This window comes from Ictalurus furcatus, chromosome 13 (genome assembly GCF_023375685.1).
Source record: "Ictalurus furcatus strain D&B chromosome 13, Billie_1.0, whole genome shotgun sequence".
NCBI lineage: Eukaryota > Metazoa > Chordata > Actinopteri > Siluriformes > Ictaluridae > Ictalurus > Ictalurus furcatus.
In genome coordinates this window covers 10,712,643-10,724,400 of record NC_071267.1, presented here as the reverse complement: position 1 = coordinate 10,724,400, position 11,758 = coordinate 10,712,643, and the positions used below count along the sequence as shown (strand labels likewise).

Here is an 11,758-nt window from a genome sequence, read left to right as displayed (position 1 = left end):
TCTCCATGTTACTCAAAGAAATTTGCCTTAGGGAACATTGATCTTCATCTATGTAACATGAAGTTTCCAGCTGTATTTCTCTACACTGATTAGTGGTGTAGTCAGGCATTTATTTCAGGGGACATATGGTATATAAAACACTACATGAGATGTACAATTATATTGATAAATGCAATGCACTCGTGCATTTTAGACAGTAGTAAAAGTGGTGTCCATTTGTCATTTAATTATTTCATTACTGAACACAACAAGGTTATTTGACATTTAAATAAATAAATAACGAGCTGATGAGGGTGGTAATCTGATAAAAAATGAAATAATACTTATAAGGAAATATTGCTTTCAGTACACTTTGTAAAATTGTTCCATCAGTCACTAAAAACACACAATTCAGTGAGCTCTCTTCTAGCACATTGCAGGCTGCACAAAATTCCATTCAAAACATTCTTTTAGGTGGATTGACTGGAAGAGCCTAAAAATAACCTATGTGGTCTCCATGAGCTAGGTTACCATAGTACTAGCTGTTTTAAACTTTGTAATATAGGATGGATATATGGAATTAGCTTCAGGTCAAACTATCAATGAAGAGCATAATGTACTGTATATTACAATCACCATGTGAACCACAGTGCCCAAGAGAGCGCTTCAAGTTTTCTAACAGTTAAGTTTTGATAAGTATTTTGCTTTACATGTGGCAGGAATGTCTCAGTGGTTATGGGTCTGAGCGAGCGATTTGAAGGTTAAGAGACCAAGCCCTAGGACTGCCAGGGAAGCAGACTTATGAGTGCTTCAGCACTGGCCCATAATGCTCAGCTACGCAGCTTTGTGCTCGGATTGGATCAGGTATAAGCTGTTTCAGATAAAACATCTACCTAATGAATAAATGTAAATCCACATGAATAAACATCAATTCTAATTAAACCTGTTCATGTCAGAAAGGTAGATCTGATTTATTATTACTGACTTTTTCCTCTTTGGCCCATGTTTTTTTTTCTTCCGATTTTGCAGGGTAATCCATCTATCCATTTTCTGTACCGCTTATCCTTACTGGGTTACGGGGGAACCTCCTATCCCAGGAGGCATGGGGCACAAGGCAGGGGTGCCAATGCATTGCAGGGCACAATCACACACACACACATTCACACACCCATTCATACACTACAGACACTTTTGGATATGCCAATCATATTTGGATATGACGATGCATGTCTTTGGACTGGGGAAGGAAACCCCTGATGCACAGGGAGAAAATGCAAACTCCGCACACACAGGGCTGCGGCGGGAATCGAACCCTCAACCCTGGCGGTGTAACCACTAAGCCACCAAAGTCAAAATCAAAGTGATGCTTTATCAAGGGCAGTGTCTCGCATTTTCTAATGCCTTGCAATGGCTTAAACTCTGCATGTTCGATGAGAAATGTGTCAGTTTCAATACTGATTCAGATCACTTGGATGCAAAATGTAAACTTTTCAGACAGGGTTATTACTCACATTTACGCCACGTTTCTCACTCACATTTATTATTCTCATGCTTCACATATACGTCACGGAATAACCACAACCTGTGAAATAGTGGCGCCATGCCATTCATACAGAGAGTATTCATAAATATCATGTTTATAAGAGCATTAAAAGAAAGTGAATTTCACTGTCCATATGATCACTGGCAGGTTAAATATAAAATCAACCTTGGACACATTTAATGACAGTAATCTGAACAGATGGCAGTGTGACTTTTACAAACCTTATGTGTGCCATTAGCTACAGACGGTGCATTCATTTAAATTTTCACTTGTTTGTAATGTGTTTTAAGACTAACTCCTAATTACTGGGATTTAAAGAGGTGCTGCAGCAATCTGATGATCTGAATTAATGTTGAAGCTGTCAAATCTCAGGGACATGAACGAATGAGTCACAGGTATACTTAATCCTGCTTCTCTTAAGGACACATACTTTATCTATAAGAGCATAAGCTTATTTTTCGATGGGGACAGAATTTGGCATCGAGGAATAGGAGCCAAAATGCCCATTTAAATTCAGCCGTCATAAGGAAAAGCAATTGGTTATGGTGATAATATTCTGATTGCTAAAAAGGACATTTTAATTCCTCCCACAGACGACATATAGATAGCTAAAGAGGCAGCACACACAGACACACACTGTGGGAGAATAAAGAGACCATTACAATCAAAGCTCTCTAATCATGCCCGGATTAACTAATTGCACATGATTGCATCTTCCTTCCACATTATTATTCCAGATGTGTTTAAAGAAAGTCTATGCTCTCATCCTTGGTTTAACAATAGTAACTCCTTAATTGCCGAATTAATGTTCCATTTCTCATTTGTAGAATGCCCAGAATTCATTCCATCTCATTGTACCAGAATGAACCTAACAGAGATTCATTACTGGTATCTGATTCCACCCTAATATTACAGTCAAGTTTCAATAGGAATACCATCATTTTCACAAATATAATTATTAGGACAGTATGACAAAAAATTTTGTAAAATGATAACCTGGAAAATTATGCTATGATTTAAATAAGTGTTCCAACTGAAAGTGGTGTTCATTTAGACAGAAAGGTGACATGTGAACAGGAAAAGCAGGCATAATTACAATAAAGGTTTATCACCGGCTTTTGATGGTGGAGATACCATAGTCCACAGAGATAAGTGAGAGACTCGTGCACGGCTGCTAGACAACACTCCCCTTAATGTGGACATGAGGTGAAAATCACAGGCTTTTTCGGGGTCGTGTTGTGACTCACCAGGCTCAGTAGAATACCATGGATAAAGAGATTGTGTACAGCATAGGGCTTGAGTGGCTTCATGTACTTTGTGCAACGGACATTCTGCTTTTAAGGCTGCAGCAAGAGTGTAACAGGGTTAAACAGTATGTGACTCATCTGAAGAAGGTAAGATTTAATTATGCATTTATTTTATTTGCATCACTGATATAAAGAAAATTTAATTCAACTGTTGGAATAGTCAGGAGAACAGGAGAAAATTTGGTTTTATGACTCTCAGTGAACAAAATAGTAAATGGATTTCGAACGGCACACTTCAGAGTCAGACTCTGGAAAATAAAATGTCCCACAGCCCCATCCAGTGGTATGACCACATAAATTTTTTAAAAAATGTTACAATGAATTCATTACTTAAGATTTATCCAAGTATTTATAATCCTGATTAACAATAAGTCTGATTAAATGTTAATTAAATCTCAATATATAACAAATGAACATATCTTAGGGGGGAAATTTAAAACATGAAAAATACCCTCTCTATTCCATGAGATTTCCAGTATGGAAAACTATATAACAAAATGAAAAGATGTTTGTTTTCAGAAAAAACAAAGACAAAGAAAGAAAGAAACAAACAAACAAAAAAGAAAATTCCATGGCATCATTACTTCAGTGACAGTTGCAGTTACTTAATCACTAAAACAATAAGCCTGGTAAGTTACAGTAAGTCTGATGAAATGTTGATTAAATCCCATTATTTGTATTTTTTTTTAATGAATAGATAATAAAAACATTATCTTTAGAAAACAAAATAAAGTGGGAGAAAAGGGGAAAAAACCTTAAGTTTCCTTAATGGAAAACGGAAAATGGAAGAAAAAAAATAAAAAAATTTTAGTAAGAGTGAACACAATGTGAAGGATTGTCCCTATAGTCATGCTTGATAGGAATATCATCATTGCACTATTATCTTTAGTGCTTTATCTTTGTTGTTTGTACGTCACAGTGAACTTCCAGGTCTCCACCAGCTGTGACAACTGGATCTCATCTGCAAAGGCTTCCTCCACATCTAGAGGAACGTCAAGGTTTTTGCGATCCATGTAGGAGGTCAGGGTTTCTTTAATGCTGATGAAGAATAAAGAATGAGTTTAGCAAACATCCAAAACACCATGATAGCTGATCTTTACTAGATTCAGCTCATGTTCTCACCTCCAGAAATGCATGAAGGTGTCAGTTGCTCTTTGGTTTTTCAGTTTCAGCAACAAGAACTCATGCATTTCAAGAAGCCAGACATCCACAGAGCTCTTAGACAAGAAGCCGATCAGTAGCTTTTTCTCCTTTTCCCCCAGTGGCTGCTGATACTCTGCTGGGATTCCTAAGAATGGATCCTGAATAGAAAGAGAAAATGAATGTAAGGAAATATATTATTCAATATATGATGCATCTGAGGAGATCTTGTATTATTTTGTATAATGGAAAAAAAAAAAAAAAACATGATTCATTACCCTCTTAAGGCGAAGCATATGCTCAGACTTGAGTGAAGTAAGGAGTTGCCATAGCGCCACACAGTGCTTCAGACTACATCTGCCCAGAGTCTTCACACACCATGAAGAGGAAAAAAGACAGTGGATCAGATTAAACACTGCACTGATAAGAATGATGGATTTCTTATTGTACCTATTATGTAGTACTCAATTCAATTTCATGTTATCAGTTGCTGTCTCCATGACCACCGATTCACCTTAAGGATATGAGGGGCCGTCTGATTCCCCATGTGCAGTATCTTCTCCAGATACTCCTCCAGAGGCATGTGCTCATCACCTCCAGTCATAGCCAGGAAGCCCAGAGCAACCTCTACTGCTGACAAGGTCTCACAGACGTCACTGAGAGACTGCAGCTCTGATATCAGCCCAGAGGAACTCAAAGAGGTCAGGGGTTCCTGACAATTTCACACAAAAGCTTAATATTAGTACCTTTATTTGCATAGAAATGGAGGGGGAACTCTGATAGCACAGTAAGCTGTAGAACTTCTACATACTTTCAACAATCCATATAAAGCTATCATGAAGAGTTTACTTCACTTCACTTCCACTTCACTTCCACTTAATTTGTCCCCAAAGGGCAAGTGGTTTAGTAGAAAACTTTCTTTTTATGGCTGTCAGTTTTTAATCATCTACATACCTTTAATAGCAAATGTGCACAATAATGATTATATACAGTATATTTTGATAAAAGATCAACATTTGTTTATATGCTGTTGAGGATCTGTATTGTAAAGTGATTTGAATTGAAATCTATGCGTGTTTCTTACCTGAGCCACTTTTTCACTTATGTCTTTGAATATATTCTCATAATTGCGTTCCTGTCTGCTAACCAGAGTGGGAATTCCCTGTAATAAAAATTATAATACGCAGTGAACATGACAATATATTGCAGTATGACAGAGATGCTATAAATACTCTTGTTTGTATTCTTCATATTGTTGGATGCTGCTGCACCATTTTTTTTATTATAATATATTACAATATGATGTGCTATAAATTGTCAGGTTATGGTTAAGTACTCATTAACATGAAAGTGAATCAGGTGCTGGTGGTCATGCGACAGTGACGCAGTGGGGTGCAGTGGCTGCTGGGAACTGTAGTCCCGGGGTTCCTTCCGGCATAAATACTCTGTATTATTCATTTAGTTGGATTTCATATATTATATATATATATATATATATATATATATATATATATATATATATATATTTTTTTTTTAAAAATTACAATATATTACAATACAATATGCAGTACTCCATTGTTTTTACTCTTCTTCATATTACAGTCTGCAAACATGCAGGAGGATTCAAATTCACAAGGTAAATAATCACTCATTAATGCTGTTCACTTACAGTCAGTGTGATTTGGGGTTTGCCTTGTAAGAAGCGGGCGAAGACCTGTTGCTGTATCTTGGGTAGGTCATATTCAGACAGTGTCTCCTGGCCACGCTCCATGCTGTACTGGCAGTTAGACAGCACCAGGGGGAGCAGGTCTCTGTCCACATCGTACCGAATCACGTGCAGGTCGCTTACTTCTGTGAGGCTTACCATGTAGCTGTACAGGAGGACAACCGCTCAATATCATCTGCTGTTCAAAATGTTCTAACGTATAAACTCCTATTCAAATCCTAATAAAGTATCCAGTACCTGTTATTCTCCCCTGTGTGTTGGCTGGCTGCGCTGACCAGCTGGTTATGCAGAGAGACCAGGTAGCTGAGCAGCGCAGTAGCACACAGCCCTGCTCCCTGCCTCCGAGGAATCAGCACTTGCAACTCGCTACTCTCATCAAGATCCACACTGCAATAATCTCCTGGTACATTCACCTCATCTACACAGACACACACACACAAAAGCAGCACTTGACTACATATGACGTTCTATAACTCTCAGTAGGAGTTTCAGACTATGCTTGTAGGTGTGAGGGTAAGGACGTGCAGTGAACTGCTGTTCTCCAAATAGAAGACGTGTAACACTCACAGTTGGCCAAGGACGTCCGCAGCTGATTCCATGAACTCAGGAAAGTTTGAATGCGCTTCTTGTACCAGCTCTTTGTAGACGCTATTGAAGCACAAAACGGAGGTTGTTTAGCCAGCTTGGCAAAATTTGAAAGTGATGTTTAAATGTGTCTACAAACTCTTCATATATCAAGCTGCTTTGTTTCTAATGTGTGTTAAATGTAATGTAAATACAATTACCAGATGGTTGCTTATCCATAAAATCCCTAATTGTTCCACAGATCAAATCAGGCACATTCTGAAACTTCTTAACCAGGTTTCTCTGCAGAGCCAGAATGTCCGGAAGGAAGCTGACCAGCCGGAATTCAGGCTCCTACACAGTAAAATAGAGAAGACAGACTTAGTGTAACATCACATCTTTGTCATAAAACTACAGCTAATCTCCACACACAAGACATACAGCTGGGCTAAAGAAGCACTGAGATGAAGATGCAAATAACCTTCTGTAGAAATCTCCAGAGTAGAGGAAAGTAATCTTTGCCATCATTCTGCTCAACGATGTGTGTGAGGCTAAGCAGAGAGCCTTTCTCCCTGCAGCTCCAAACAGCAGAGCTGTGAAGTACAGACTGCTGGGGCAGGGAGGACAGGAACATCCGTGGGTCTCCGTACATCAGCTTCAGGATGGGATCAGACGACACACGGGCATCGCCCCTCATGGTGTCATTCACCTTTTTGAGTTTACGTTCCAGCTTCTGTAATCCAACATGAGAAACATCTCAGGGCTCAGCTTTCATGACCATAATGTAAATACAAAACATTAAGCATAAGATTGTGGTGTGAGTGGCATTTTGATCACCACTGCAGGATGGTGTTAGCACTGTAAAACTAGTGTTTATATCAGGAAATTCCTCTGCTCTATGACGGCAATTAGACAATCTATTAGTTTTGTTGGACATTATGTTATAGGTTGTTCTGTGTCTAATGACGCACCAACTTACATCAATTTATACTTAGTAGCCAACTGAGTTATCAGTTTAGCAGTAGTTTATTTATATTACAATTGGACAGTATATTCTTTTTAGGATTTGCCTGAAGTCTGCATCCCAATGGACAATGAAGTGTTATCCATCCATCTTGTGTCACTCTATCCATGCTATTTATGTGATTTCATTCTGGTCTAGAAAGCTCTAAATGGGTGAAAATGGGACATTGGCGTATTCATAACCAAATCTGCAATATGCCAGCACTTGCATTTAAATCAAAATCCATATATATAGTATATCTCTTCCTAAATGGAACAATGAAGTGTCCTAGTGATGTGTAACAAATCAGGGCTTGCCTTCAATTTGGGAGTAATGACATTATGAGACAAGGCGATCTCCCAGGCATTCCTGGCTTCCTTGGTTGAGAGGACATTATCATAGCCAGCAGGCCCTAAAAAGGACATCATTATTTTCAACAGGTTACTAAAGAAATTAAGCACTTGTTGCAACCATCCTCTTATATAACAGGTCTTACACGGAACATTCTGAGGAGGCTCCAGGGCCCAGCTGAGCATCAAGTGTACAGTAGTGACTGTGTCATCAACACCTTTTCCCAGGGCCCTGCCTAGATGCTCCAAATCCTCTGTCAGATGCCTTATCAAAAACTCACAGGGATTCTGCACTGGAGGTCGGATGATCTGTGCGATATACTGGGACATTATGACAAAGGGGAAAAGTATGCAGGGATGTTTTAGTGTAAAGGAATTATGAACGTATGGAATTAGTTTTAATCATTGCAGTGCATTAGTAAATATACCTGGGGCTGTTCTGATGCTCCGAGCAGCATGGCCAGATGGGTCATCATTCTGAGCAATGTAAAGGGAGTCAGAGACAAGCCTTTTGTATCCAGTGCATCTGGGTTATCCCGTCTCTGTGGATCTCCTAGAATATGGCCTGTCTGAGTCCGATCCCCTCTAAAAAGACACAATTAGTGATGAGACTAGTGAGATGCTCAAGGTATTTTAAGCTTTCTTTTGAACAAAAATCTCATTGTTTTATTTCACATTTTCCCCATAAAAGCTTTGTCTCAATTTATTGGATGACTCACTCTGGACGCATTTTATTGAAACCTTGCACGGGTTGATGACTGATTCCTCCCACAGTTGCTCCACACTCCAAACATCTCCCCATCCGAGTAGGCTTGCCACACTGCAGAAGACAGTGACCACCTTTTACCTCAAATTCAACATTACAGTCCACCATATCAGCTTAGTTAAACAGCTGTTGAATCCTAGACAGATGCAAGTTAATAAACATTTGACTCTTTACATTGCATCTACTCTACACAGACAGTGTAAAAAAAGGAAAAAAAAAAGACTTCTCAAATGTTAATTAGTGTTCACTGGCCATTCAAACCTTTCAAACAATTCAAACCTTTCAAACAATTCAAAATTTGTGGACAATCACATTACTAAATTACATTATTAGAAATGTATGGGAAAATATTTTAAAAGATATTATAGCTCCAAACTAAAGAAAAAGAACACACATAAATTAAACCTTCAGATTACATGCGATTCAAAATCCGTAATAATAAATTTCATGCCAAGATACCCAAGAAACATCAATAAGCTGACAGAAAGCTATTTTCATCAGAGGTTTATACTGCATCAACTATATATTAATTAGGTAGGCTATGCCTATGTTTATTTGCATGCACATTTTTAATTACTCACAAAACTGGCCACTATCAGCAGCACAAATGCTTATAAAACAATAGTACATGTGGTGTTTCTCTTAGTCAATATGTCCATGTTTCTGGTTTTGTTAACTAATTTAATCTGAAGCTTTCCCCAGCTTTCCTCAGAGTACATTCATTTTAATCCTTGGACACCCTTTTGGCACAAACAGTATGTCTTTTCAAAATATGTTTCAAATCTTTTTAATCTTAGTCAAAATTGTAACTGGTGAGAAACTCCAAAAGTGAAAAGTTGTGCAAGTTGATCATTTAGATGAAACAGTTTAAAACGTGTTTCAAACCATACACTTCCATATGACACCAGGAGTATGATTTAAAACTTATTTAATATATAGCTTTAATTTATATTCGTAATGGCTCTTTTAGAACTCAAATTTACAAACAAAACTCTGTGACAGTTGGTAAAATTGTTATAGCTAAATTCTGTTAATAGCTTTAATAGATTAAATATCACTATGAGTTATAGATCACTTAAATATCACTATGATTTTATAGAACATAGTGGCTTCAAAGAATGTAATTATGTTGCAAAACAAAGAATGATAGCTATGGCTTACCTTGTCAACAACACATGGGTGGCCATTGGGACAGGCTATGAGAGGGTAAAAATAAGCACTATAAAATCTCCAATAAATCTCTAAAATCTCATAAAGACTATAACATTGAACATAATTACAAAATAGGACAAGACGCTGCACTGCTGAAACCATTTAAATTGTGTTAGACCCCCCAAAAAATCCGATTCACAAAGAGCAAAACTCTTTTGTTTGTTCAACTTACTATACCAGGTGTAACCAAGAACCTTCTTTGCTGTAGCCAGCATGTCTTCAGGCATTGTGGGTATAAATGCCATCTGTACAAAATGACAAAGAACATTATATAGATGCGTACATATACTGTAGAAGGCAGATGAATGCAAAAATCAGATCTCACAGAGTTTAGTGTAGAAGTGTAGTAAAGGAAACAAGATGTACCTGCATGGTAGCAGGGGAAAATGCCAGTTGTATAAGGGGAGCTAGCACTCCCTCAACCCCACACAACAGTACAGCCTTCAGATGGATGCTCAGCTCTGTAAGGGTGAGCATTGTGTTTGATTGCTGCCTATCAACACTTAGGCTGCCCAGTCTGTTGTTTACCAGATTTTCAGCAAACACCATCATCTCGGGGGTGAAATATTGTAAGCCATGGATGTAATCCTCAAAGACTTGCCGTTGCTTCAAAAGATAAAAACACTTGTGATAATACTACATGGGATATAGCTATTATGAATGTGCTAGATTTTCTGCTGATGACATGATTTACAAATTAAACACAAAACCCTCAAACCTCTGGTTTTGGATGGAGGACTGGGTTGGCTGCTTGATATAGACTGGTAACTTCTTGGAAAAGGGCCAGAAGGATATAGAAGGCCATTCTTTTTGGAGTACATGTACATCTCTATAAATAAATGATAAAGTATACAGATTATGAAATCAGAGCCACTGTACTGTGGAACAAATAAAAAACAGGCCCAAAAACCCTAAATAAATAAATATATAAATAAATACCCTGATGGCTTCATCTATGCTTTGTGCTCTACCCTCAATTACAGCCTTTGCAACTGCCTCACGTATAGTTTTATAACTTTCACCATACACAAGGTACTGGTCAACATGGCCCCCATGCTCTTCCTGAAATACAGAAGGTTTTCAGCGTATAAGATGATTAAGTATTAAGCTCCACATCAGAACTGGTTCAGTAATTTCCACATATACATTATATAGGGGATATGCTGTATGTATGGTACATAATAGGTATTATAATACCTACCTGTTGTATGATTTCTTGTGGAAAAAGCCAGTGGAACTTCGCTTCCTTTTGCATTCCCCGAGCAGTTTCAACTCCCTGCAAGCTGCAAATCTTCCTGATCAGGTACACTCTGTACCAGTCATTGCTGCCCTTTTTACAAAGCTCTATCATTGTGTTCAAGAACTCCTCCTGATGTTTCTCCATGCTCCCTAATAAAGATAGCCATAGTCTTATCACAGTAGCCATAATCTTTTCCTCCACCATTACATTCTCCATTTAACAGGTTCCTAATTGTACAGCATGATAACTCACTAGCATTAGTTTTACTGAACTAACAACTACCTGGTAATGTTGTGAGCAGCTGAGCACCCATGTCCAAGCATATACGCAGTCTTGCAATCTGCTTCAGGCTCTCAATGGAGATCTCATCTGTGGCCACCCTGCCTGTGTGCAAAACATAGTGTAGGACATCTCTTCCCTCTTGCAGACATGCCCTCTGCTTATCCATGCAGCTCAACTGCTTTTTCTCAAACATAGAATCCTAAAAAAATTAAAAATAACAAAAATATTTATATAAAATTGGATTTGACATGTAAGGAATAAAACGTGGGAGCGCTGTAAAAGGAAAATAATCATTGTTTTTGTTCAGTATAAAATTATTCATTATTAATGTGTTATTATTATTCCTCTTATACCATATTAGAGTCACACGTATAGTTATACTACATTTAATTTTGTTAAATGTCCATGAAACAAGTTAGTTCTGATGTTCTCTCACTTTTCATTGAAGATAATTTCTTTTTAAAATGCAGAAAATGTATCAAGAAACTGCAAAATGTTTTTAATCTGTTGATTATTAGACTTAGTAGATTATTAGGAGCATGCACCATACAAGTCCCTGTGAATTAGCTGTTACCATAGAAACACTATTGTATTAGAATGAGCACAATAACGCCTGTACTACCGCACTACTCTCAGACCTGCTGTT

At 37.9% G+C, this 11,758-nt stretch overlaps 1 protein-coding gene across 1 annotated transcript in view; it reads right to left on the bottom strand.

The window, feature by feature from the left end:
* Positions 1 to 2,917: 2,917 nt before the first annotated feature.
* LOC128616714 (E3 ubiquitin-protein ligase rnf213-alpha) overlaps positions 2,918 to 11,758 on the bottom strand; it is a 43,930-nt gene continuing 35,089 nt past the window's right edge. Inside the window, exons 46-66 of the mRNA XM_053639478.1 lie at positions 11,113 to 11,311; positions 10,792 to 10,979; positions 10,530 to 10,652; positions 10,309 to 10,419; positions 9,957 to 10,196; positions 9,763 to 9,835; positions 9,540 to 9,574; positions 8,332 to 8,432; positions 8,041 to 8,197; positions 7,759 to 7,933; positions 7,580 to 7,674; positions 6,741 to 6,992; positions 6,481 to 6,613; positions 6,263 to 6,343; positions 5,933 to 6,113; positions 5,639 to 5,840; positions 5,054 to 5,131; positions 4,484 to 4,681; positions 4,248 to 4,337; positions 3,952 to 4,130; positions 2,918 to 3,867 (exon numbers count right to left, since the gene is read on the bottom strand). Coding sequence (XP_053495453.1) covers positions 3,723 to 3,867; positions 3,952 to 4,130; positions 4,248 to 4,337; positions 4,484 to 4,681; positions 5,054 to 5,131; positions 5,639 to 5,840; positions 5,933 to 6,113; positions 6,263 to 6,343; positions 6,481 to 6,613; positions 6,741 to 6,992; positions 7,580 to 7,674; positions 7,759 to 7,933; positions 8,041 to 8,197; positions 8,332 to 8,432; positions 9,540 to 9,574; positions 9,763 to 9,835; positions 9,957 to 10,196; positions 10,309 to 10,419; positions 10,530 to 10,652; positions 10,792 to 10,979; positions 11,113 to 11,311 — 3,036 coding nt within the window. The 3' untranslated portion in view covers positions 2,918 to 3,722. The remainder of the gene's footprint in view (positions 3,868 to 3,951; positions 4,131 to 4,247; positions 4,338 to 4,483; positions 4,682 to 5,053; positions 5,132 to 5,638; positions 5,841 to 5,932; positions 6,114 to 6,262; positions 6,344 to 6,480; positions 6,614 to 6,740; positions 6,993 to 7,579; positions 7,675 to 7,758; positions 7,934 to 8,040; positions 8,198 to 8,331; positions 8,433 to 9,539; positions 9,575 to 9,762; positions 9,836 to 9,956; positions 10,197 to 10,308; positions 10,420 to 10,529; positions 10,653 to 10,791; positions 10,980 to 11,112; positions 11,312 to 11,758) is intronic.